The sequence below is a fragment of the Caenorhabditis elegans genome, chromosome I (genome assembly GCF_000002985.6).
Source record: "Caenorhabditis elegans chromosome I".
Taxonomy (NCBI): Eukaryota; Metazoa; Nematoda; class Chromadorea; order Rhabditida; family Rhabditidae; genus Caenorhabditis; species Caenorhabditis elegans.
Genome location: NC_003279.8, coordinates 9,201,182 through 9,226,473, shown reverse-complemented (window position 1 = coordinate 9,226,473; position 25,292 = coordinate 9,201,182). Strand labels below are relative to the sequence as shown.

Below are 25,292 nucleotides of genomic sequence, written 5' to 3'. Positions count from 1 at the left end.
TCGCGTTTTGGACTCGGCATTGAAACTAATATCGCTGTGTCTTCCTTCCTGATTTATTCGTCTTTATTTTTTGTATTTTTCAGAATCAAAATGGATAATAACGTTGAGGATAAAAAAGAGGCAATGCTCAAACGATTAGCAAATCGACACGGTAACAAGATATTTATACTTTATCTCATTATTTATTTTCTTCCTCTTTCAGAGAAACGCCTTCTTGATCAAGTCAAATCGAACACAAAGAAGATCGATTTGAGAGCAACCGAGCGAGCCTTTTTGGAGTCGAGTCCGACTTCAATGAATATGCGAACTCCTCTCAATCCTTCAATCAGCTCTTCTGTATCAGATTCCCCGATTCTATCATATGATGAGAAAGCCAACAAGCAAATTATTGCACTCGCCACGTGGTGCAACACAATGATGGAATTGGATGTGTCTGAAGAGATGGATCTAGGAGAGTCGAAAGCAGAAGCCTGCAGAAATATCCAAAAAATGTTGAAGAAAAGATCAGATACGTCAGAAGTGGAAAATACACAGGAAAATGCACGCAGGAGATATCAACGGATTTTTGAGAAAAATGATCCAGAAGTTGTGAAGAAAAAGTGCAAGCAGCTTCTAGACGATTCAGGAATGGATGCAAGCATCAAGGATCTTCTGTCCAAAAACAACGTCGCAATCCGAAAAGAACATGCCGTATATAATGACATAGGCCTCCAAACAACTCTTCTTCACACATTTCTATCATTCCATCCTGCTTGGCTGAAAACTGCTCTTGAAGCAATCTTTAACACGAGAATTGACGCTCAACCGAAGCATTTAATGAAAAAACTTTCTCAGTTTTTCCTCGATCTAGTTTTCTCAAATCCGACGATGCTAAAGAACAAGAAATTTGCACAAGGTTCTGGAAAGTAAGTTGCTGATTTCAGAGGATGAACGAGTTCGTTAAAATTATGCCTAATCAAATTTTTGCAGACCGATCATCACTGAGGCTGGCAAAGAAGCTCTACACAAGCATTTTCTGTCCGTCTCGATGAAGCTGATGTTCTTGATTGAAACGGCACACACTCATCGAGTTATCCCGAATCTGACGAGAATCTTCACGAAGTCCTCTCATTTCAATTGTCTCGACGATGTGTTCTCCGAACTGACGAAGGAATTGTTGACTGGAAGCTCTGCTACTTTCAAAAAAGCGTTTGCAAAAGTCGGTTTTATTCCGACTTACCGACAATCATTCATTGAAAATTACGACTACCAAGCGAAAGGATTTTCAGATTTCTCGGATGGTCTAATTTTGGCGTGAGTTTCTAGAAAGATTTCTTATAAATTACACGAGCTTTTCCTCATTCAACAACAAATGTTATCACTGTCCCTATTTCCACCGATCATAACCTATTTTTCAGAAAGCTGTTGGAAACTGTCGGAGAGATGCCGCATGGTCAAATTCTGTTGAAGTTACGTGATCCAGCAGGCGACCGCATCCGCAAAATTGGAAACGTGAAGATTGTACTCCAGGAGATGTCTTCTTTGGGTGTTCCAACGGATAATGTTAACGCCGAATCAATCGTTGGCGGAAAGAAAGACGAGATTTTGTCTATTTTGTGGGCTATTATCGGAGTTCGTGTGGCCAAGGAACAAAGAATCAAGGTGACGAGAGTTTCTGAAGAAAGAACTCCGAAAAAGCGGCGATCTGCTGTCCACGATGACATGTCTTCTGAAGTATTAAAAATGTGCAAGATTTACGGAAGACAGATGGAAATCGAAGTCATGGACTTGGATTCACTCTCCGATGGGTGCCTTCTGGCCAAGTTGTGGACCACTTTCGGAACAAATTCAACACCGATTCAGGACTATGATGGACTCAGTCTGTGGGAGAAAGTTGTTTCAGTTGCCGAGTTGGAGCTTTGTATTCAGCGAGGACTTGATCAGAACATGGCTCTTTTCGTAAAAATGTTTCTGGAACGACTGGGTATGATTCAAGATCTAAATGAGAAAGCGACCAAGATTCAACGAATGTGGAAGGCCTACGTGCAAAGAAAGGTATTCATCAAAAAATAAAGTTATTTATATTATAATTCACTTTCAGAATACTCCCAAGCTGTATTTCATTGTACAACAACTTCTTGCCGACTCATCAATTCCTCGAAACCGAAGTGTTTCTCCATTCTCTAATAATGTCACTTTCACAGTACCGAGGACTCCACGGAATAATATTCTGACTGAAAGACCATCTCTATCACAAATCCCATCGTCTCGCCAATCAATGGATTCTACCTTCAACGATGCGACGTTTACTGTTTCACGTGATTCAATTGAAAGCATGAACAAGATGCAGAAAACTCCACTGAGAGGTACATTCACAAGAAAAACAATTGCGATGGTTATCGAGGAAGAGGATGATTCGGAAAATAACGAAACGGTCGTACCAAGTACATTGAAAAAGAGAACCGTTGTCAGAATGGAGCACAATGCGGAAGTATTCAGAGAACAAGATGAAGATGATGAAAACCAAGACAAAGACACTGTTGCTCCTTCCGCTGAGAACTTGGATAGTCCACCTTCAGACATCCCATTAGAAACTCTTTCTTCTATTCCTTCCGCTTCCCAATCTGCCATATTTCTTCAAGACTCTGAAACTGGCAAAGAGATGCATGTCCCTAAAGCTGAAGATGTCGGCGTCGTAGTTCTTGAAGCATCAGATTCTCCGGTTGCACTAGAAGGGAACAATGAAGCAAGCTATGATGGTCAGAAAATTGAGAACTTAGAAACTTTTGAAATCAAAGAGGGCAAGACGCAAGAAGATCTACCTTCAAAATCTCCTATGGATCCTACGCAGACAAGCGGAAGCCCATTGGTTGAATTCAGAATGACAGAAGAACAGGAGCGTTTAGAGATGCTTTTCCAGTCATTATCAGAAGATCAGAAGAACTTCGTCAAGACGAATAACCTTAGTGTGTCTATTGAGGACGATGCCAACACTCCTGAACTTAGAAGGATCTTGAGACAAACCAGAGAACTCAAGAGAAAGCAACAGGAAATTGTGAGTCTATATCAAGTTTGACAGATTATTTAATGGTGGACTCAACAGTCAAAAAACGAAACATTTTTTGCTTTAAATGAGAGAACAGATCATAATGACCACATATAACTGTAAAAAATTGAACATTTTTCTAAATTTTTTAATGGGTTTTTTAAAAATTTTGTAACAATAAAAGAAGCGACTGATAAGGCCCGCCGAGATATTCGTTTTCCTGGAAAATTTGAATGGATTTTCTTTTCTCATCTGGCGTCTCAAATGGAAGCACAAAAAAATCCGAGAAAAACCAGTAAAATTAGCTGTAAAAACGGATATCTCTAAAAAGTGGTCAGGGCCTGGTTAAAAATGGTTAAAAGTTTCAGGCGAGAAAACTGGGAAACATCGAGAGAAATGCGTTAGCTGTTCGTGATGGCGGGGAGGATTCGTCCGACAGTAGATCAGATGCTGGGCACGATGTTGCTATCCTTCACGGTGACGACAGTCAACTCTTCGAAAATTCAATGCAATTGGATCAGAAATCTCAATTGCAAAATGATGAGACTCAAATTCTTGAGAATAAAAAGAAGGCAGCTGTTGTCATTCAGAAAATGATACGTGGTTTCATTGCACGGCGTAAATTCCAAATGGAAATTAGCAATATTCGCAATCGCATGATCCAATACAATCACATATTGGCGCAAGAAGACGAGCAAATTGGTATAGAAGAAATGGAGGATAAATCAGTCGAGGCAAAGTGAGAACTCTTTTTTTTTTAAATATATTTAAAAAAATTGATTTTCAGGCTAAAGAAATGCGCTCTTCATGGACTCACAAATGATAACCTTCACGTCGTTCATGTTGCTGCAACTGTCATCGGTATGTCGCAAATGAAAATTACGAAGAAGCTGCTTTTTGATCTGAAAGTCATAGAAACCAAAAGTTTATGAATATGCCGCCATGGATGATTTTCTTCGTCAATTGCAAAACCATACAACACATAGAAATGTTCATATTTTGCAGACCGAGTCACCGATCTTGTTCCATCACTTTTGGAAAAGCTTGTCGTCGAACTGAATGGCATCAAGTCGATCACTGATGTTTTGATTGTGGCGGATCGAGGATTCTCTTATACGAGCATTCTTCATCCATTATTGAATGTTCTCGAAAAATTATTCACGAAGATTCCCGAAGAAGTCACCAATTCGCATATTCTCCCTCACTTGAAGATTTTGTCGCCTCGCTTGATGCTACTGATGCTGAAGCACTCGGAAGTCAAGGAATTGTTTATTCCTATCATTAACACCTTGACTTCAATTGCTAGAAGATTCCCAGACAAAAAGCAATCGAGTTTTTCTTCATCAAGCTACTCAATCAAGCAGTCGCTCAAAAAAGTCAAGGATCAGGAGTGTCGGAATAAATTGGTCAGATTGGAAAGCATATGCGAAGATATGCTCTAAATTAGTCTCTGTTAAATATTAAATTCATCCCACCGTTTTGTGTATCATATCGTGAAAAAATACACACGGTTTAATTATTTTTATGTGAATATTTACCAATAAGATCAGTCAACCTGATGCTTATTTGGATTTTTTGGTATTTCATATTTGTTTCTTAAAGTCTGTTGTGAAGTAAAAACTTGATTTTAAATACTACCGTTTTTTTTAGAGTATGATGAATTTAGCTACTTTTAGAAATTCAAGAAGTCTGCTATTTTTCTCTGTTCCCTCTTTAAAATTTTTGAGTTTTGCACTTGTTGCGTAGCAGATGGCTCATCCGATTTGCAAATAGTTACTCGTCTTACTCTCCGTTCGCATTACACAGTAACCCTCCGACCATCTTTTTCTGCTCTTTTTTGTACTTTGTCACGTCATTCGGCTCCTGCTCCGCCTACTCAAAATTTTTATGGTTTTTTTCGAAAGTTTGAGAGAAGTAGTACTCGTTTTTCCGAATTTTTAAAATATTGTTCATTAGTTTTTATTAATTCCAGCTATATGCAGTGCCGGCCAAAAGTTGGTGATTTTTCAACAACAAAAAAAAATCAAAAGTAGCTACTTAAGTAGTAATTTTAAAAAACTTACCAGACAGGATTTTCATTATAACTTTGTCTAGATTTTGCTTTCCTCTGGAAAAAAAGTTGAAGCGGCTGACATCTACAGGAATAGATTTGTATATGTTCTCTTGCAACACATGTTTTTGAATTCTAAAGGCGCGTATGGGTCTCGCCACGTGGGAAACGAGTTTCTGTAACTCATGTCGGTTTACGGGTCACTAAAAGTTGTATCATCATTTTCAAAAATAGAAATTACTGACAAGATTTATTTAGAAAAAATAATTGTGCAATAGCGGCCCGTACATTAATACGAGTTACAGTAACCCGTTGTTCGAATGGCGAGACCATTGCACGTCTACGTAATAACAATTTGGCAGCAATTTAGACAATATTATCAATGTTTTGTCTTTACACAGTTTTTTAATTATTAGTTTTTGAGGTATTGTTTGGTTGAAAAATCACGAGAATAAGTCAAAGACGCATATAATTTGGCCGATATTGTGCTCGCATTTTCCCGATTTTCGTATTCAAGAAAATGGTCAGAAGATCATTTGGAATAGAAGTAGAAAATCTTCAAAATTTTTCTTTTTCTTTTATTTTATTCTATACAAATAGACACTTGAACTAATATAATAAGTACTTAACAGAAGTAGAACTCTTTTCAACTTGGCCCCCTCTCTGTAATATGTCTGACAATGTTGGTCCAAGAGAATTGTCAAATGCATTCAAATATCTTCTTGCCTATCAATTAGATTCGTAAGTTTTTTTTTCACAAAATGGAAAATTGATAGTTATGGATAGATCTCTGAAAAAAAACATCTTAAAATAGTAGATAATACTTTCCACCCAATTTTTTTGAATTCATAAACTTATAAAGGCATATTAGTAGCTTTTGTAAAATGTGTTCGAGAAGTTATTTATTCAATAAAAATGTGTAAAAAACGGTAAACCATTTAGATACCAAAAAAACCAGATCTTGCCATTTTTCTTCTAAAAGACACGACAAAAATTAGGTATTGTCAAGTGTGGGTTACTGTATCTGGATGTTTCTCTCTCTCGGGTATGACCTTTTGTCCAATCATGGAAAGTTCACCAAACTTATTCTGGAGTTATGCATAATTTATTTGTAATATTAAAACTTCAGGAGAGTCATGGTAATAAACTTAAAGTAGAAGAGTTCAAAATTCTCTTCAAAAAAAGTGTTTAGAAACCAGTAAGAACCCTTTCAAACTCTACATTTCTTCCTTCTAAACCCCGCTGTAATCCTTCTGTGATCAATTTTTCAAAATGACTACAAGTGACATAACTGCCAGTTTTAAGGCACACTTTTCTGCAATCTTCCGGAAGAAGATGTTCGAGACTTATTTGTTCTTTCAAATCGACTGGCCAATATCATTTATACAATTTAATGTGGAACGTCGCCTATAAGAAAATTGTTTGAAACCAATTAATTCGTTGCTAAAATGTAAAAAGCTTTGAAAGATATTTTTATTTGCAGTCGAAAAGTGGAAATTTTTTTACCAATAAATTTCCGTCAAAATTTAGCGATTCACCAATACTTTGACAGAAATTTTTGAACGACCTAAAGTTTTTTGAAGCGTTTAATTATTTTTTAAAGTCATGTTGGAGTGTATTTGTAGCACATATCCCGGAGTACTTTTTGGGGTACACAATTTATATTTCTCGATATATAACTATGCAACACAAATAGAGTACCTAATCAATTGAAGATCAATTGATATATATGCCATATTCGGGAAGTGTGTGTGAATCTCTGAGTCTCTCAAATCCAAATGATATTTCTCATTTCATAATATATTTTCTCATTATCTTGTTGTCATTATCCACTATCTTCATAATCCAATCGTCTCTTCCTTCAAAAAGTGAAAATAAACATAAAATTGGCAATTTTCGATATGATCATGAAGTGACCACACCCTGGCTTTCCTTTAATAGTGACACACAATTTGAGAAATTAAATGTTTTTTGAACGAATTTCTCAAATTTCTGTTCTTGTTTTTGAACCCTCGTGATTTTCATTTTATTTATTGATTTTCAATTTCAAAACTAGTCGATTTTTTTATTGCATTGCAAAAATAATTTCTCCAATTAAAAACAAATTACCACTTGCAAATTAAATTATAATTCTGATAGAACATTTTTGGCTTTGAATTAAAAACTAGAAAATATTTTGACACTTTGAAAGTAATATTGCCTATTTCCTTTTTCAATTTCATACCTATTTTGAGAGAGCTTACGATAAGTTTTAGTCGAAAATTGAAAGTTAATTGCAAACAGCAGAAACATGTTTTAATGTTTAGCCATTCACTTTATTGGAAAATGTTTTAAATTATTTAATTTTCAGAATCGCTCAAGACGGAGTAATGCCATCTGCTCATGGAGCTCTTCACAAATTATTGTGCTCGTGTTATTCAAAAAACACCGAAGTGGTTGATATCTATGATATGCCGGAAAATAATAATGCGCAGGTTGGATATTTTCATTCAAAATCACAATACCTGAAACAATGGTTGTTCCATTAAAAGACGTATTGTGTCGGCCATTTCCCTCAAAATCTTGCACGACACATGCTATCCGACTAGACATCATATTGTAGACAACAATTTCAGCTTGTTTAAAAAAAAATTAAAAAAAGTAAAATTTGCTTCGAATTCTTTCTAACTTTTAAATTTTTTAAACAGGAAAAAGAAGATCATTACACAAAAAGAGCAATAGATATCGGAGAAACAAAAAAAAGATTGGAACTTCTTCCACCACCTCCAACATCTTCATCGCCCCGGCCAACATCTTCTAATTCAATTATTCAAAAAAGTGATGGAAAACGAAAAGATCAGAAGAATGAGAAACAAGCATCTCCGATCATCGTGGAAGTTTACGATGACACACCTCAATCAAAGGTACGTATTTATTTCAGTTATTCTCTATGTTATCAGTAATTGCATTTTCTTTTTTATTAAAAAAGAAATCTTTACGTTTTGGCTGGTCTAATAAGCTTCATACTGAATTCAAGCTTCTCCCAAAATTTCTATTCAACTAATTCAAAGTATTGTACTTCCCACTTTAAAAGTACATCTTTTTCTTGCAAACGTTCATTTCCTTATTGCAACATCATTTTCTTTTTCTTGTTCCTTTCTCTGAATCATACTGTCAATTAGTAGTTATCAGTGTCATATCACATGATATCTCAAAAAAGTGTGCCAATTGGAACCCTTTTTTTTTTTGACTTTTCGTTTAATTGATGATACGATTGATCTTTAGTTTGGTGGTTGAACAAATTTTATTTCTTCGATTTTAATTTAGCTAAAAGTAAAGTTTAGTTATCTTGAATGTATACGAAAACATAACGAATGTTAACATGCTAATTCCCAAACTATGTTTTGGAAAATTCAACTTTAAAAAAGCGTGAAAAAAAAAATTCCCACCTTATTCATTATTGACTTCAATAGTAAAAACGTCCGAAAATATTAAGAAAAAATTAAATACTGTGCTCGTATTTCATCAATTTTGGAATTCGAATTTATTTTCTCAGAAATGTGACTCATTGCACGCGACAGAAATACGGTTAAGACAGTAAAACATCTGAAAAGTACTTTTTTTGTTAAAAATATCCGGCTTTTTTGGTGCCATTTTAAGAGTTATATAGATAACGTTTTTTTTTAAACAATATTGGTTTTCACTGAAATTTTCAGAACTAATTAATTTTGTAGTCGAAACATGTTAGGAAAGTTTTGGAAAAAAATTGTTGGAATTGTTCAACAGAAATTTTCAAAAAAGTACATGTTTTCCTGATCATCAACTCTAAGAAAGGTATGTTTATCAAATTAGGAATTTTTTAATTGCAAGAATAAGATTAAAACTTCCGAATCCAAATTTCTAAGAAAATTCTAAGTAACACTTTTTTAATTATTGATACCCGACACCAGTCTCTGTGGTTTGAATAAATATTTTGGCATACTGTAACTTTGAATATGCATTTGTTGATTTTTCCTGTCTATGAAGAAAAAACTCAAACATACAACTAAAGCTTATGGATAAATAAATGAATCTTCAATGTTCAATGTGAACACTTTTACAGAAATGAATAGAAAATGATATCCATGTCATCTGAATCTATTTCTTCAACCCTCACATCTTTACATCTGATCGTGTTCGTACTTAATTTCAAATTCAGATGAATTATATGAAATGACCTTGTCACCTCGTCGTCTTGATGATCATCCCACTTTTTCTCTTTATTCTCACAAGTTTTTCCCATTTTCTCCTATTTTCTCCAGGGTTAGTGATTGATGTTACCTATGCAAAATTGAATGTTTTCGTTTAAAATCATTGAACCCAGTTTGGGCGTTAAAAATGCTAATTTCAAATGTATCTCTGAAACAGTTTCTGAAAGTGAACAGACATAAATTTAAACCGTGAAATCCTATTTTTTGGGAATATGATATCGCCATAATTTTTTATTGAAATTGTGTTAAAACTTCCTAAAACTGATAGTGAGTCTGCCGTGTGTTCGCAGAAGGTGCCACTTTCACATACGTAGCTAAAAACTGAACCGTATTTCAGTTAAAAAAGTCATATTATTATAAAGCTGGATAAGGCTTTTTTCTCGAGTTCAAACTAAACTCACCAATCGGCTAATTCTTCCTTTCAAAATTTGCTAGCAAAATGAGTTGAGTAAATACTGAAAAATCACTCAGTTTAAAAAAAAACAAACATGCTTCTTTGTTCTAATAGATGATTTTGAAAAACGAAAAATATTTATGTGTCAAACTTCTGGCCAGATTTGAATTTCTTGTTTCCCAAATTACTGTATTTTCCAAACGATTTTTCCTATCAAAAACCGCAACATTTTCCGTTTCGACCCGCACCTTCCGCTTGTATTTCGGCTTTTACTATACATTCATTCATGCTCTCATCCTCCCTTCCGACCGTTTTTCTCCCGTGTAATCTGTCGAATTTTCTCCTTTTTTTTTCCTTCTCATCAGATGATCATGTATCTTTTTTTCTCCCCTTATTTCTCTTCTAAGTCAATATTTGGACATGTCCTTTCCCGTGTCTTTCGCCTGAATTCACAGTGGTTTTTACACCCAAATACAGGCATCACACCCACGTGGCAGTCCTTTTTTGAAGTGGTGTTTGAGTGAATGAAAAGAATTATGATTTAAATAGACTGGTTTTCAACAAAAATTGTTCCCAATATTAATAGAAAATATTAGCCAATTTGGAATTTTTACTTATTCTTCCGGAGATCCCTAATGTTTCTTTATGAAACCAAAGTTAATTCCAGCCGAGCTCTAGATACATTTCGAAGATCTTTGAGTAGAATTTCAGTTTACTCCTTTCCAATTGTCTGTATAATTTCCCTAGTATTCTTAATTTAAAGTTAAGAAATTTGGTACCGGTTCAATGGGTTGTTGGTTGTACTCAATCACGCTACCACAGGAAAAACTGTATCATCATGAAAACAGGATATTCATACAATTTTCTGTGACACAATTGATACACGTTCAAATCGTATTATTTTGACATGAACGCCTCATTCTGTCATGTAAAAACCGATTAGACTGTTGTTTTTGATTTCCGATTCTAAATAGAATCAAATGTTTGATGCAAATCACTGGTAATTGACATGAAACCATGTATTTAGTCCAAGATTATCTTTCAACGATCTTTCTTTTGAATTTGAATTTATATACCATTTTTTAATCAAGTTTTTATGCAAAAATAAATTTCACAAACTTTATAAATAATACGATTTGATGCAGAAAAAAGTAGATTTCCAGAATTTCCAATCAAAGCTTCGGTATATTGACAAATTTATGAAAAAAACAAAAGCATTATTTGACTAATGTCGTGCACTACAGCCTGCTCGAGACTGTGCAATGTTTGAATAATGTAATTAAAAAGTGGTTGAAATATAAAACTCGTCGATGACATTTAATTTTTTTTTGAATTCCAAAATTATGGTGCTATAAAACTTGGTATTTACCTATTTTTGATTTCAAATAAAAACCTACCCCACTTGCGATACTACTTTCAAACAAATTTTTTTCATTACATATTTTAGGCTTTCTTCAAATAATTTCGCAACTGCTTTTAAAATGAAATGTTTTGTGTCAAGAATTGGTCATTCTAAAATCCGTTTCTCAAACGAAAATCGTGCTTTTCAACAATTTAAGGATAAGTCAAATGAATCCAATGTGATGTCATTTATAGACAGTAACCTGATATTTCATTTTTCGAATGTTTATTTGTATTTTTTAGTTCACTTTTCAACAGTTCATTTCTTTACTTTCACTTTTTGTTGCCTACAGAATCTCTCAAAATAAATAATAATCCTCTATCCCTCTACATTTCGACTTTTGTTCAACTGGATATAATCCGATGAAATTGGAAACTTTGTTTCATTTTTCAAAGATTTGGAAACATTTTAACTTTTTAAAAATAATAAACAATCCGTCCGCTCTTTAATAATACCAGTTGTTTCAAATCATATTCCGGGTGTAACATAAATTATTTCCGAGAACGAACCATAATTTTTTTTGCCAAAAAACGAAGCATTTTGCAAATTTGAAAATTTTTCTTGAAAAATTAGGAAACATTTTTGAATATTCTATAATTCTAATTACAATTTCGAGTATCGTTTTTTTTTGTCTACAAAAGTATTTTAAGGGTTTTGAATTCCTTCAGTTAGCCTTTAAAAATACTTTGCGAGTATTCCTATTTTTTTTGTGAAAACAAAAGGAGAAATATTTATCCAAAAACACGATAAAACACAAAATCATACGCCCTGATGAGAGTCTACCACAAAGTTATCAGAAAGAATATGATAATCTCATTACCAAAGTTTTTGTTTAAACCAATGCGACCCTTGACATCTTTACCTTTTGGACGAGATTGAGAGATAGAGACACCTATGATTGATATATTCCCGCCTATATCAAACCTGTTTTTACTTTCATGATTGCTTCTCTACGTTTCTAAGCTTCATCTATTTTTCCTCTATCTCGACTTGAATTCATAAGAATACACAAAACCCTGCTGACATCTATCCAAATTTCTCGCCAACCCCAAAAAAACTTTCATCGTTCATTCATCAGAAAAACATTTTCGTTTTTAATTTTAATTTTTTTTTTCGCATGAACATTTTTTAAAACAATTCTGGCCATTTTTCGATCGTAAAATGCCCAAAACTCGACCTATCCGTTGCATAGCCGAAAATTAATTTTTGTGTAATATTTTTAAAAACTATGTATCAGAAATCAAACCATTTAGAGTAATTCAAAAAGATTGATATTTGAAGTAAAATCTCGCAGTCTTCCCATTTTCTACAAAAGTATTTTTTCGAAAACTATTAAATTTTTAAATGAATTTTTTGAAAAAGCATTTAAAAGAAAAAGCAAAAGCCCGAAAAAGCTTTGGTTTCCCTCCCTTTATACTGTTTTATACTTGCCAAAATTTTGGTTAATTTTTTGAAACAAAAAATTCCAATGGCTTGTGCAATTTTAATCAGTAATAAATAATTACGTTTTGAATTTCCTCTCTTTTTTTCAATTTCTCCAATTCTCTCATTTTTCTCTATGTGTTCCTAATTTGATCCGTTTTCATCATCATTTTATCCCTTTCTCTCTTGGAAATAGAGGAGGAAGAGGACAATATCTTTATCAAATCAAACAAATCTCTGCAGCAGCAGCAAAAGTAGCTACAACACTGGATACCAATTGTGTTCTTTTATCATTTTCATACTTTTTTCTATTAAACAAATTCTATGTTTTTTTTCGAATTCTTTGACGTATTTCGAACGGCGTTTGTACAAAGATTGAGAATGTTCAAATGGTTAAACAAAATTATATGACAATGTTTATAATTTAAAATGTTATATTAGTTGTAGATTAGTAACACTGATTTTTGGTATGAGTACTCTAACCAAAAAACGGGAAAACTATTTCTGATCAATAACTTCAATAACTCAAATTCAACATACTGATCTGAGATTACTTTTTTTGTTCTCTTTTTTCAATATGTCAAAATAAAAACCACATAAGCTTCCTAATCAATCATTAGAATTATTCAAAGTTTTATTTTCAACATCAGTTTTTTTTCCAATTTCAACAAAATTAGTATTCTTTAATTCAATATTACAGTCGCTGGTGTTTAACCTTCAAAAAAGTACTTATTCTACTTGCACTTTCCGTTGCCTCGAGTTCCAGTAGTATGTGGTAATACTCGGCATTCAGAGGCAACTTCCTGCCACACTTTGGCAACTTATTTAGTGCCACTAAAATAAGTTGCCGAATTGCTGACAGGAAGTTGCCGAGTTGTTGGCAGGAAGTTGCCGCGTAGTGGCAGCAAGTGGGAAAGAACGCTCCCAGGCATTCAGAGGCAACTTTCTGCCAAACTTTGCTTACTTGCAACTTCCCGCCAAACTTTTGCACATTCCTGCCAACATTTAGATGTTGCTGAGCGTTCTTTCCCACTTGCTGCCACTACGTGGCAACTTCCTGCCAACAACTCGGCAACTTCCTGCCAGCAATTCGGCAACTTATTTTAGTGGCACTAAATAAGTTGCCAAAGTGTAGCAGGAAGTTGCCTCTGAATGCCGAGTACGTTAAATAAATAGATTAAAACATTCAAAACAATTGAGAAGCTTAACAAATTCTTGTTTTCATGACCTATGTTCTACATAATTTTGGACTTTTCCGAGTTTTTCTTTCATTCACTGTGTCACTTTATTTTCAGTGTTACGATTCAAAAAAAGTTTTGAATAAAAATCATCAGTTTTGAAGAACATGCGACCTAAAAAAACTAGTTGCTCCATTGTAGTGAAATATGAATATTAAAAACATTTAGTAGTTTTAATGAACGTCTCTGATGAAACAAACCGAATCGATAGCCATTTTGTAACAGTAATTTGTCATCCGAAGTGTGTTACTCCAAAAAGAGATCAATTGCCCTTTTCCGATTACATTTCCTCTGTGTTACCAACTGAAAGAACTAAGAAACTGTCTTTTCAAATGTGAATGACTTATCATTCTCTCTCTCTCTCTCCCTTTTTATTCCAATCTTTTGTCCTTTCAGTATACTTGAATGTTTTGTGTCTTTTCTGATTCATTGTATCATAATTTGATTAATTTTCTCCTTTTTTTTCGTGGTTCTTCCTCTTCTTGCCACAAAACTTTTGTCCGGTTCCGAATCGCCCGACGGAAACCAAATAAACAAGCATGTTGTCTGTGTCTCTCTCATTTCCCATCTCATACCGTTTTTCGGATTATTCTCCGTTTTTTCTTTTGAACCTAAACATGCTCATCTTCCGGTTTCTAGTTTCCAAGTCATGCGGCCATCGTGTCTGGTGGACTACAGTAAAAGTAACATCCTCCAAAGTTGATAGATATCTCGAATCTAGGCTAGTTTAGTGGGATACTGTTTGACAATTGTTCAAATGGAACCTACTCCACAGCAAAATTAATGAAACAGGTGTAATTCCCAATTTGAAACCCGATGCCCTGACACGACCGAAATTTTCTTGGTGCGTGTACCTTCATGAATAATTTGGAGTGTGGTGCCAAAGGTTCCACCCTTTTCACTGTGTTTAAAATTGTCCTATCACTTATGGAATTATTCTCTTATCCTTTACTAGGTGCCATGAAACAAATATAGGAAAAAAACCCCAGAGGCTATTATCGGTAATTATTATTTACATCGGTCTAATTTTATTTTGTAATTATTTCAATTTTCGATAAAAAGCTCCGCCTCTTTCTACGCTTTTGGCATATTCCAGTTGAATTTTCTTGGACAATGTTTTAGCTAACAAAAAAAAACTCTTATGATAATTATTTCAAAGATTTCTGTGCAAGCAGACCAATGAATAAAACACAACCATAAATTTTAGGCAATGATCATTCAATTTTCTTTACTTGTAACAGTTTCTAAACATCAAAATTCAAACTCTCATCCTTCTATTAGTAGTGCATGTTCCATTCATTCAAACCATTGCCCGGTTAACTGTCCATTTCCTGTTTTTTGAGCAACCGTTGAATACCTGAACCTGACAAACAAACTCCTCTTATTCTTCTTCCCATTCTTCTCCTGGACACCTTGTTTGTGTTGAGCACCATTATTTCTCACAATTCAGGCTCACTTTAGATTGAGAGTTTTTAGGCCTGCTTAACGGAATATAAATTAAATTGAATTTTTCATTGAACCAATTGAAAAAAAAGAAAGACATTGTTACCCCTTGTAGAATCTTCATCTCTTTCCACAATTTTTCCTCAATTTCTTCCAAATTTTGTTCCTAATTTCAAATTTGAACCACTTCTTCTTTTTCTTCTTTTCGTCATTGTTGTGTCCATCATCTTTCCTAAAAACTGACCGTCAAAATTTGAACCAGTTTGTCTTTTTCATCTTACCTCCCCCTCTAGTCTCTTGAAAAGTAGTGTCACCTGTCCATTAGCTACCGTAATCTTCCATGCGTGTGCCTAATCGACCTGAATTCATTTCTTCACAGACTCATCTAGCTATTCTCGGTCGACTTTTTTTGAGTTAATATGATTTTCCGAACAAAGTGTTGGGAAATTTTGAGGAAAACTTTTTTGAAACTCGGTTTTTTAATCTGAAAATTGCTAACTTCCGTGGAATATATTTAAAGAATTTCGAAAATTTAGTTTTATAAATGGGACGGAAGACAGTAGTTATAGTTAATAGACCACTAAATTTTCAGTAGAACGTTTAGAATTCATCTATTTTTTCAAAACCAAAAATCTATTTGAAGAATTGAACCGAAATCTCAAAAAGTGTACTACAAATAGAGGATATGTTAGATCGACCGCTCGATCGTAAACTATTTTTCCATAATTACATACACTTGAACCAGTAATTTTTCTTTCCTTTTTCTCTCTAATTTCTCAGATTTCTCTTCTAATTTTTAATCTCTCAATTCTTTTTCTTTACATGTTCCTTATTCAATTTGTTCTCAATGGGATGCCAATATACGACCAACTAATTTCCATTTTCATACATGTTTTCTAGTTTCTTCTTTTTTCAAATGAAAGACATTTTCAGATGATGTTGTCCACTATGAATAATCCATATCGAGGCGGTGGTAACAATAATTCAAATAATAATAATTCAAATCATGGAATGGTTATTGAAGATGTTACTGATGATCCAGAGGTTAGATTTAAAAATAATTATTTAATAAACTCAATATGGCCTCAATAAACAGTTTCATAATCAAACATTTTGATAAATTTTCTAAAAGTTTTATGGCGGTTAAAAGCAAAAAAAGCCTGAATTTAGATAAACACTAAAATATGCGATAAAATGTAATAATAATTTGAAAATATAATAATTGAAATAAAAAATCACAATTCGGAGGTAAATTTTGTTTCTTCACATTTAAAAAGTGTACGTAAAAAATTCTGATAAACTTTTAATTTCAGTACTCGTCGTATGGAAATGAAAACGAAAAGCCGGAAAATGAGGAAGAAGGAGCATTTGTTGAGTATGAGAAACTTGATAAAACTGAAGATCCAGCTGCATTCAAGGTGAGTTTCATTTGAAGTTAATATAAAATAAATGGTTATGCAAAAGTAAATGAAAAACAACAAAATAAAAGTAAAAAGAAAGTTAATCCTTTGAGTCTCTTTCGTGTTGGGCAACCACTAAAACGTCCCTCAATTTCCATGAACATTTTGAAATTTTTAGATCACATGGTGTCTCGTGTACTTTTACAAAAACATTTAACCCGTAATCCACAAAAATAATGAAAATATTTTCCAAAACAAGTACCATCAAAAATGTGGAGAATTCGTGCGAATTCTCCATAGTTTTTTCCCGAAACTGAGTTATTTTCAAAAATTAGAAAACAATCAGTTGTAACTGGATTGTCAAAATTCTGAAAATGTTCAATTACTACTGTCTCATGTTAAAAATATTGAATGCTTACAGGTTTGCCAAGCAACAACTGCCGTAAACAGAACTTACAACAACATTCGTCCATCTTACAGAGTTAGTTTTCAAATTTTCAAGACTTTTTATCTTTTAAACTCTGTTCCAAAAGTCGTCATTCGCCAAAAACTAAAGAAAACAATTTCAGTGTTGAAATATTTGAAAAAGAGGATGCTCCATCTGTATTCTTTGTAAAATGTTTCTCTAATTAATCTAATTTTCAAAATTCAGTTATACTTATACCCTATCTATTTCCTTTTCCTTGCATTTTTTTATTCTCACACTTCTTCTACTATTCATCATAAAAACATGACATTTGAAAATGGAAGTTCGACAAGTTTGAATACATATTCCTTTGCAAAAACTATGTTCAAAAATGGTTTGAGACTTAAAAAGGTAGGAGGAATATTGGGTTTTTTTTTCGATATAAAAAATATTAATTTTGTTCCGAGAGTTTCTGACTTAATCTATTTTTTAAACAGTAGAATGCCACCGGCCTCCAAGGCGACCTATGCCTGCCTAGTGCCTTTTGGCGTACCTACGAGCGAAGTGCACATGACATTTTTTTCACATACCAATCGCAAACTGGGCGACATGACATGAGTTTCCTTAAGGAAATGGGTGCTAGATTCCATGAGGGTGGTCTTTTTTTTGTCATTCAAGTTTTTTGAAATATTAAACGTGGTGTATGAGACAAACGAAAAAAAAGAGGCTGCTACATACTTTAGTTGTTTTTGGAACTGTTCAAACTGAACAATTTTTTGTTAATTGCAAAAAATTAGAAATTTCATGAAAAGTGGAGGAGAATAAATCGTAAATGTGCAGATACAGGAAAATCTATAATAGGCTCCGCCCTTTTCTTGGTTTTTTTAACGTTTTCCTATCGAATTTTCTCATGCTTCTTGGATTTGTATACTAATCGGTTACGTTTTTATGAATTTAACTAAATAGATCAGTTTAGATCCAAGATATCACAAGTGATAGATTAATGGATATATATGATGAACATTAATTTGTAAACTTAAAAATAACTAGTTATCTTATATCTGAAAAACTACTAATCTTGAGTCTTCTTTTGTAAAAAGCGTTCGTCCTCTTAATAATAAAAACTCTTTGAGCCATTGTTGCTTCCCTTTTCATTCAAAAGTCCTCTCTAAAAAATAGTGACAATTATCTGGAGACTAGTAAATAATGGGGCATACCACGAAACGAACGAATCGAAAAAGTGAGAGAAAAAGAAAGAAACATCCATTTTTTGTCAAATATGAATTGAATGGTCCTCCAGAGATGGGCACACGCACACGCACATTTCTTTCAAATATATGATGTATTATTCGAAAATTTGCCAGCAATTTCTAGTATTTCACACATTTTGCGCTTTTTTCCATTTTTGACTTTCTTGTAAAGCAAAATTTTGAAAATAAACCGACGAGCTGAATATATTCATAATATTCTAGCTCGTGATTTGAGTGCCAAAAATTAATGGCCCATTTCAGAAAAAAGGAAAAAAGTGTATTTAAACTTGTAGGATTTTTGTAGAATTAAAAAAAAAACAATGATAATGGGCTGCGCTTTTATCGGGGGTTTTTCTGGTACTTCAGAAATTTCCAAACAAATATTTGACTGAAAATGTCAACTACAGTAACCTTATGATTTTTCATGGATAATGAGAATCTCAAATTCCAAAACAATACACATAACTGACATTTTCATATAGCAGATCTCATTTCTCACGAATATCCAAATTCTCATCCAGTCAGTATTGAAATCATTTGCTTTTTGGATTAAAATATCTTTGCCCATTTTGTCTCTCTCTCAGTTTTGCTTGGAAGAAAGAGGACGAATTTGTGCTCAATTGTTCGTTTCTTTTTTTCGCCTGTTTTTATGTCACACTACTTTTTGCTTTTTTGACGAGGTCTTCTCTTTTTCGATACTTATTGTTTGTTTGTTAGTTTGACGTTTGTTAGCTGTCTCTTTTTGAGAAAAAATAACAGCCAGGAGCCCTAGCAGCTTTCTGAAATTAGGTGTAAATGTTGCAATTCTCCATTTTCGCTAAATTTCCAACCTACCGTTCTTATAAAAGTGGAGTAGCGCAAGTGGGGAAATTGTTCAAATTTACTCACATGGTGCCAAAATGACCAATTATCATAGTAGAACTTTTCAAATTAAAAAAAAATTGATAGTCAAAAAGTGCCAATTACTGAGTTTTGCCACTTTTTGAGAAAGCTGCAGCACTGTCGAATCCCTAAAATGTTAAATATTAATCTTTGAAACATAAGTAAACCGTAGCATTAAAAGGAGAAAGGCAAAAAATGAGAATTTTCCAATTTATTTGGCCATTGTGGTACCATAGGCATAATTTTAAAAAATTTCCCCAATGCTGCTAATCTACCTTTTCGTTCCATTGAATTTCAGTTCATGCTCACACATATTGGTTATTCAATTTGACTAGAAATCTGAAACCTTTTTAATTTATCTAATTTTCTGATCATCTCAAATTTTTTAAAACTCAACCTAAATCTTTTCTACATGAACATTTTTTGTTGACATAATTCTTCCGTTTTTTTGTTATGTGAAAACTGCGGAAGATCAAATTTACCTTTTGATGTTTCTAGCTTGAACTCATGCTTAAACTTCTTTTTGTAAGCCAATTCAGTCCTAAAAATAACATTTTGATATCGAAAAATGAAAAATAAATGTATGAACTTTTTCTTAAAATCAAATTACAAAAGAAAAATATTATTAAAATAGTTTATGTTTTTGAAAAACTGGGAAAACGCTGTAAAATCTTAAAGTTGTTTTTTGCACAATCCCAAAAAAAAGTCCCCTTTGAAATATTTGACTTTGAAAAAGTTAGAATTCACAGAGAAAATGTTCGGTGTGGGTTTTTGTGTGTAAGTTTGTGGTCATGAAACTTTTACGATTAGTTACTCCAATTTGCAACACATCTGCGCCTTCTTCTTCCTTCCGTCAGGGTGTCAACTCTCTCCATTGGACTATGCTCCAATTTTCACTCAACCATACTATTTTGTTTGGGACCAAGAAGCTTCTTTTCATTTTTTTTGTCGGTTTTTAAGAAAAATGATATTCTTGAAGGTCAGAAATCATGTAGAAGTTTCTTCAGAAAATATTCAAAAATAAAAAAAAAACACGAATACCGTATTCTCCCTGTTGGTCTCGACCGTATTGCTCAAATTCTTTCATAATAGTTTTCTGGTAACTTCTTCTTAAAAATTGAAATATTGAAAAAGTTTAAGAAACATTTTGTAGGTTACATTTTTTAAACTTGACTTTTGCTTAACTTTTGAATACTTTACCAAAACACGATAATTTGAATTCAGAAACGTGCTAAATAGATACACATACAATTTTCTTAAATATACTTGGATCAGCGAGATATGTCATTCGCAGATTTTTACTTCTATTACAAAGAGTTTCACTTTATTTCCGAAATTTCTGAAATTCTTTATTCTTCCGACCTTTTAAAAATCGCCTTGCATCACTGATTTTGTTTTTGGCAACATAATTTTAGCAGTTTTCACTAAGACTAAAGAAAACTGATCTTCTGTCTCAAAGATGAGCACAGAAGTTCAATTTAAATGTTATCTAAATAATAATTACTATTCGTTATTTGACATAAACCAAAGAATTCATTCATGAAGTATTTCTGTTTTAAAAATTCTGAATAAATAATTATCATAAATTTATAAGTTTCAGATGCCAATCGGCGGAGGCAGTGGCTCATCGAGTGGCTCAATCTCTCGTGAAATTCGAATTGAGTCGATGAACTTAACGGATGTTGAAGATGGAGCAAGGTGTCGGGATAAGGAATGTCATCTTGGATGGAAACAACATCCATGGAGGTTAGTATTTATGTTTTAATACATACAGGTTTTCTTAGGCCAGATTTCATTTTTCAAGGAGCTTCGGTTTAAAAATAAGGGGGTGTTTCGTATTACAGCCCTAGTCATGATGCTCTTTCTTTGAACAGTTCAAATTTCAGTCATTCCTTGAATATCAATTTTGTATTATCAATCACCTAACCATTTTTTAAGCTTAGGTCTCCATTTAAGAAATTGGCAGCTCCGGCTTGAAATATATATATATATATATATATATATATATATATATATATATATATATATATATATATATATATATATATATATATATATATATAATATATTTACTAGTCTATTTAAAAAGTATTGGATGAGCTTCGAGTACAATAGGAAAAAAAGTAAAGAACTACTCACGAATGCATTCGTATTATCATTTTTGGTTACTCGAAGCAAAAGAATAAGAAAAAGGGGGTTATGGCTTTGTCATTATTTGTATTCTTACATCAGGTTATCTTTTTTTGTTCAAATAGTTCAAAATTTAAATAATTTCATTCTTAGAATCCTCTATCATTTGTCTAAACTTATGTGTCTTTTCTGAAATCGAACATCTTTTGACATATTATTGCTTGGACAAGACGGAAATTCTACTGTTTCACTGATTGCTTTGTCTGAATCTGAACAAAGGTGCTTTAATTTAAAGATGAACTTAATTATATACAGTCAGGTATTGAATTAATTAAAACGAAATAAAAATTATTTTCAATAAATAAAGTATTAATCTGCAAAACATTTTACAAATAAATACAATCGGACCCCACTATTTCCTTGTTCCGGATGTCGCATTGGTTTCCGTTTCTTTTCGATGCAAATTCGTTTGGGTGGGAGGAGAAAGAAAACTAAAGATACTCTCTCTCACTCTGAAAGAAGCTGAAGCTCAGATACCAGTCAGCTTTTACTAATTCTCCATCGTTTTGGAAGTCTTTGAAAGAAAGCCGGAGGGGGTCCTAATTTTGATGTTAGACGGGACATTCGGAGGGACAAACAACACGCAATGTTTTCGATTTGTTTGGTTTCCACGAACTGCAGAGTCTTTGGAATTTTTTTTATTGATTTGTTTGATACCATCATAGGACTCTCCTGATCTCTCTGCTTCTATTTAATCATTATCCCAGTTGTTGGTGATCTGAATATCCCAATTCATAGATATCTTTCTTCAATACAGTACCGTTCAAATTTTCTCAAATCTTCATCTGATTTTGGTTGATTATATGTTTGGAAACAAAGTTATTGTAAACTGGAATCTAATGGATAATTTGTATTCAAAAGTAAATTTTTGAACGATTTATTCAATTTTGTTTTCGAAAATATTTAAATAATCATTTTCTAACTTGTTCAGCTTACATGAAATATAGTGTTTCTTATGGTAGACAGTCCGCTGCTGACCAAAAACTTCATAGCCCTGTAAAATATATCCGTTCCTGAACATTTTTTTAAAGAAAAGTCATTTAAAAAAAATCATGATCATAGTCTAAAAAACAGATGAACTCTTCATTTCTTTGTCTTTATTCCATTTTGGTTGTGCATTGCTCCTTTATTTCGAAGAAACATATCAAGTGTCATTTATATCTTTTCTTCTTTTTTTACTTTTAATCTATTTCTGGAAGAAAATATTTTGGCAAAGAGTATTTTTGACTCATCCAGTCATTTTTTAAGAGGATTTTATTTCATTATTTTTGGGAAAAAACCTATTAAAGATTTGAACTGCTTTTTTATTTATTTGGTGGATATAATTGATCAATTATTTCAAGAAAATGTATGAAATAAAGGCCTAACGCAAATAGATCAGAAAACTTGAAAAAAAATTATTTCAGAAAAGAACTGTATGAAAGTTTCCCTCCAAAAACCTTCAACTTGTATAGTTGTTCTAGTTTTAGTTATTTTGGACTGGTCAAATATATTGTTCAAGTGGTAACTCTCTATCCAATAGGCTCTCTCTATCTTTTGCACCGCCCGTATCAAATGTCTTCTTTTTCTTGAAGATTTCTAGATTCTCACAAGTGCCTTTTTCATCTTATTCTTTCTTATTTTCACGCCTTCCTTATACTTTTCCTTTTTATATCTATTTTTCCTTTACATCGTTGTTTTCATTTTTAGGTTTATCATTTAAAATTCAAAATTAATCAAAATGGGTGACATTTATCTTAAGATTTAATCGAATTTAGCCTTTAACACGCTTTTTCATAATTTTGCAGATCAGTCTATTGGAATTTCTTAATTTGTATTTTTATAGAAATTTGTTCTGCGGTATGTTTTTTTTAATATGAAAAACTGTTCATACCCAAAGTTGATATAATAATTTTCAATTTTTTTATCTTTATTTCTGTCAAATGTTCAAATCTTGCTGTTTCCCTCAGTTCTTTTTCTTGAAATTTTTTATTTACAGTCAATCTAAATTATATTTTGGAAGTCAAATAAACACATATTTCCCTACTAGTATCAAAATTTTAAATTGTTGATGTAGATATTCAGTCTTTCTAAACTAATTTTTAGTATATTTTAAATAAAATCCCCACTGACACCACTCAACGTTTAGAATAGCTCTCTTTTGTCAGTATTCTGATAAAATTCAGTCTTCGCCACATGTTTCACCTAAAATTTGCAAATTTCATGAAAAATGTTGATCCTTTCTACAAACGTCGAGCTGAATCATTTTTCGCCATACGCTTTTGAAAATTTTTTTGTAAAATGTTCATTTCCAATCTTCTTGTCACGGTGTTCTCCTCCATCATCTATTTTCGACATACTTCTATTTGGCTCTTTTCCCGTTCAAAACCTTGACCATTCATCAAACTGATTCATCACTTTTTATCACTTTATTTCTCTAATTCTCTTTTTTGTATACTTTTTGTGTTATTTTGTGTGGAATAGAAAAGATTTGAAACGCTTTTTTTTTGTTTTAAGTTTCTAAATTTGAATATAATGGAAATAATGTCTCGCTTTATATTCTGAACGTTCATAGTTTCAGGCGTCTGAAAATGTTTTGAATTAGTTGATTCCTGCATTTTTTTAAGTGAAAAAATTATCTCCCTTCGAACTCTTCCCAATTTTTTGGTAAAAACTTTTCACTTTGGGGTTTTCAAATAATTAAAAATTTTAAAATCTGTTCGGTTATATGTATTTCAACTGAATTGAAAAATAATTTGACTTTTAAGTTACAATTAGTATTATCAAATCAAAAACTCATCATAGTTACTGTAGAGGTAAGAGATGCAGACATATATACACTCTTTTCCAACTTCTGCTTCTTCTTCCTTTTTCCGTCAAAAATTCAAATCGAATTACCAAGTGCATTTGTCATAAGCCGCCTAGTTTTCCTAGCACCCGTTGTCGTCAATTTTCCGGGTGGTGCCGCGGAGTGGGGGTCCAAATTTCGGTCGCTCTTCAAACGAAGCGTAAACTATATTTTCGACACAAAATCACTTGATGTCTCTATCAAAACACATACTCTCTCATCGTTTTATGCTCCGTTTTTGTGAAAATGTGTTTCATCCTTTCGTTTTCTCTGTGAGAGATTTATAAACATAAACAACTGGGAACCAAGAATTGTCAGCATTTTGAAACAACTTGTAGTAGTACTATTTTTAACTTGGAACTGCCAAAAGGTATTACGAACAACAATTGTAGAATTACAACAAAAAAAGAGAATACTGATTTGAAAATAATTATTTAACCCACACTGCCCAAAGAATCTTTCACAAATTCAATGCAAAGCAATTTCCAAAATCGGAAAATGAAAGCGAAATTTATTTTGTAAATTCAGAAGGTTAAATTCTCCAGACACCCGATTCGGAGACAAAAAAGGAAAAGTGTAAATATTTTAAAGAAAAGCACTAGGTTTATTTTTTAAGGTTAAACTTTTAAGTTTAGAATTTTTCAAATTCAAACTGAAAATGTGATTGAACAAAACACCAAGAAAAATGTGCTCAGCCTGATTCAACTTTTCCAAAATAATTACAAATAAATTTAAATTTTCTAATTGTACAGTAATCTTTGCGGCTGGCCTATTTTCTTCAAATTCCCATAACTGTTCACGACAATTTTATCTATCAAATGGTAAATCCAAGCTTAAACAATTCTTAGAAAAAGAGATTTGACAAATAAAATTTTTGCTTTATTATGTGTCTGTTCTTGTCTTTTGAACATTTTAATTCCATGAAAAATTCGTTGTCAGTCTGCAATGTTCAAAAGCCAATGAAATTATAAATTGTTTTTATTAAATTTAAAAAATGAGAAAATTACTGAAAAGTTAATATCCAAAATTCTTTAAAATTCTTATCACCGTGTAAAATCTTTTTGCGCAACAATCAAAATTCAACCACTTTTAGCCACTGTTGACTTCCTCAAGCTTAAATCTTTCAAACTGAAC

At 32.6% G+C, this 25,292-nt stretch overlaps 2 protein-coding genes and 1 non-coding gene across 6 annotated transcripts in view; 2 read left to right on the top strand and 1 right to left on the bottom strand.

Moving 5' to 3' along the window:
- Positions 1-83: 83 nt before the first annotated feature.
- On the top strand, positions 84-4,724 carry aspm-1 (Calponin-homology (CH) domain-containing protein). The gene is made up of 8 exons (NM_060066.7): positions 84-151; positions 203-905; positions 970-1,293; positions 1,398-2,034; positions 2,081-3,034; positions 3,394-3,764; positions 3,813-3,886; positions 4,031-4,724. The coding sequence occupies exons 1-8, from the start codon at positions 91-93 to the stop codon at positions 4,465-4,467; spliced, it is 3,561 nt and encodes a 1,186-aa protein (NP_492467.1). The 5' UTR covers positions 84-90; the 3' UTR covers positions 4,468-4,724.
- A 1,021-nt stretch (positions 4,725-5,745) lies between these two features.
- Positions 5,746-25,292, top strand: part of lim-9 — a gene marked incomplete at both ends in the record, with an annotated part of 38,919 nt that continues 19,372 nt past the window's right edge. The window contains 7 exons of one of the 4 annotated variants that reach the window (NM_001313466.5): positions 5,746-5,816; positions 7,426-7,549; positions 7,763-7,978; positions 16,137-16,247; positions 16,517-16,621; positions 17,025-17,084; positions 20,742-20,887. In NM_001313466.5, coding sequence (NP_001300395.1) covers positions 5,746-5,816; positions 7,426-7,549; positions 7,763-7,978; positions 16,137-16,247; positions 16,517-16,621; positions 17,025-17,084; positions 20,742-20,887 — 833 coding nt within the window. Of the gene's footprint in view, positions 5,817-7,425; positions 7,550-7,762; positions 7,979-16,136; positions 16,248-16,516; positions 16,622-17,024; positions 17,085-20,741; positions 20,888-25,292 lie in introns of those variants that run through there. The other 3 variants (NM_001313465.3, NM_001377616.3, NM_001377617.3) reach the window with 3 other exon arrangements.
- C45G3.6 lies at positions 21,118-21,210 on the bottom strand. The gene has a single exon (NR_050360.1). It is a non-coding gene; the product is annotated as an Unclassified non-coding RNA C45G3.6 (non-coding RNA).

Excerpts from the sequence above, each read along its gene's own strand:
- aspm-1 (NM_060066.7), top strand. The coding sequence starts at position 91 with ATGGATAATAACGTTGAGGATAAAAAAGAGGCAATGCTCAAACGATTA. Across the intron at positions 2,035-2,080 it reads AGGCCTACGTGCAAAGAAAG|AATACTCCCAAGCTGTATTT; the intron begins GTATTCATCAAA and ends ATTCACTTTCAG. Across the intron at positions 3,887-4,030 it reads TGTTGCTGCAACTGTCATCG|ACCGAGTCACCGATCTTGTT; the intron begins GTATGTCGCAAA and ends CATATTTTGCAG.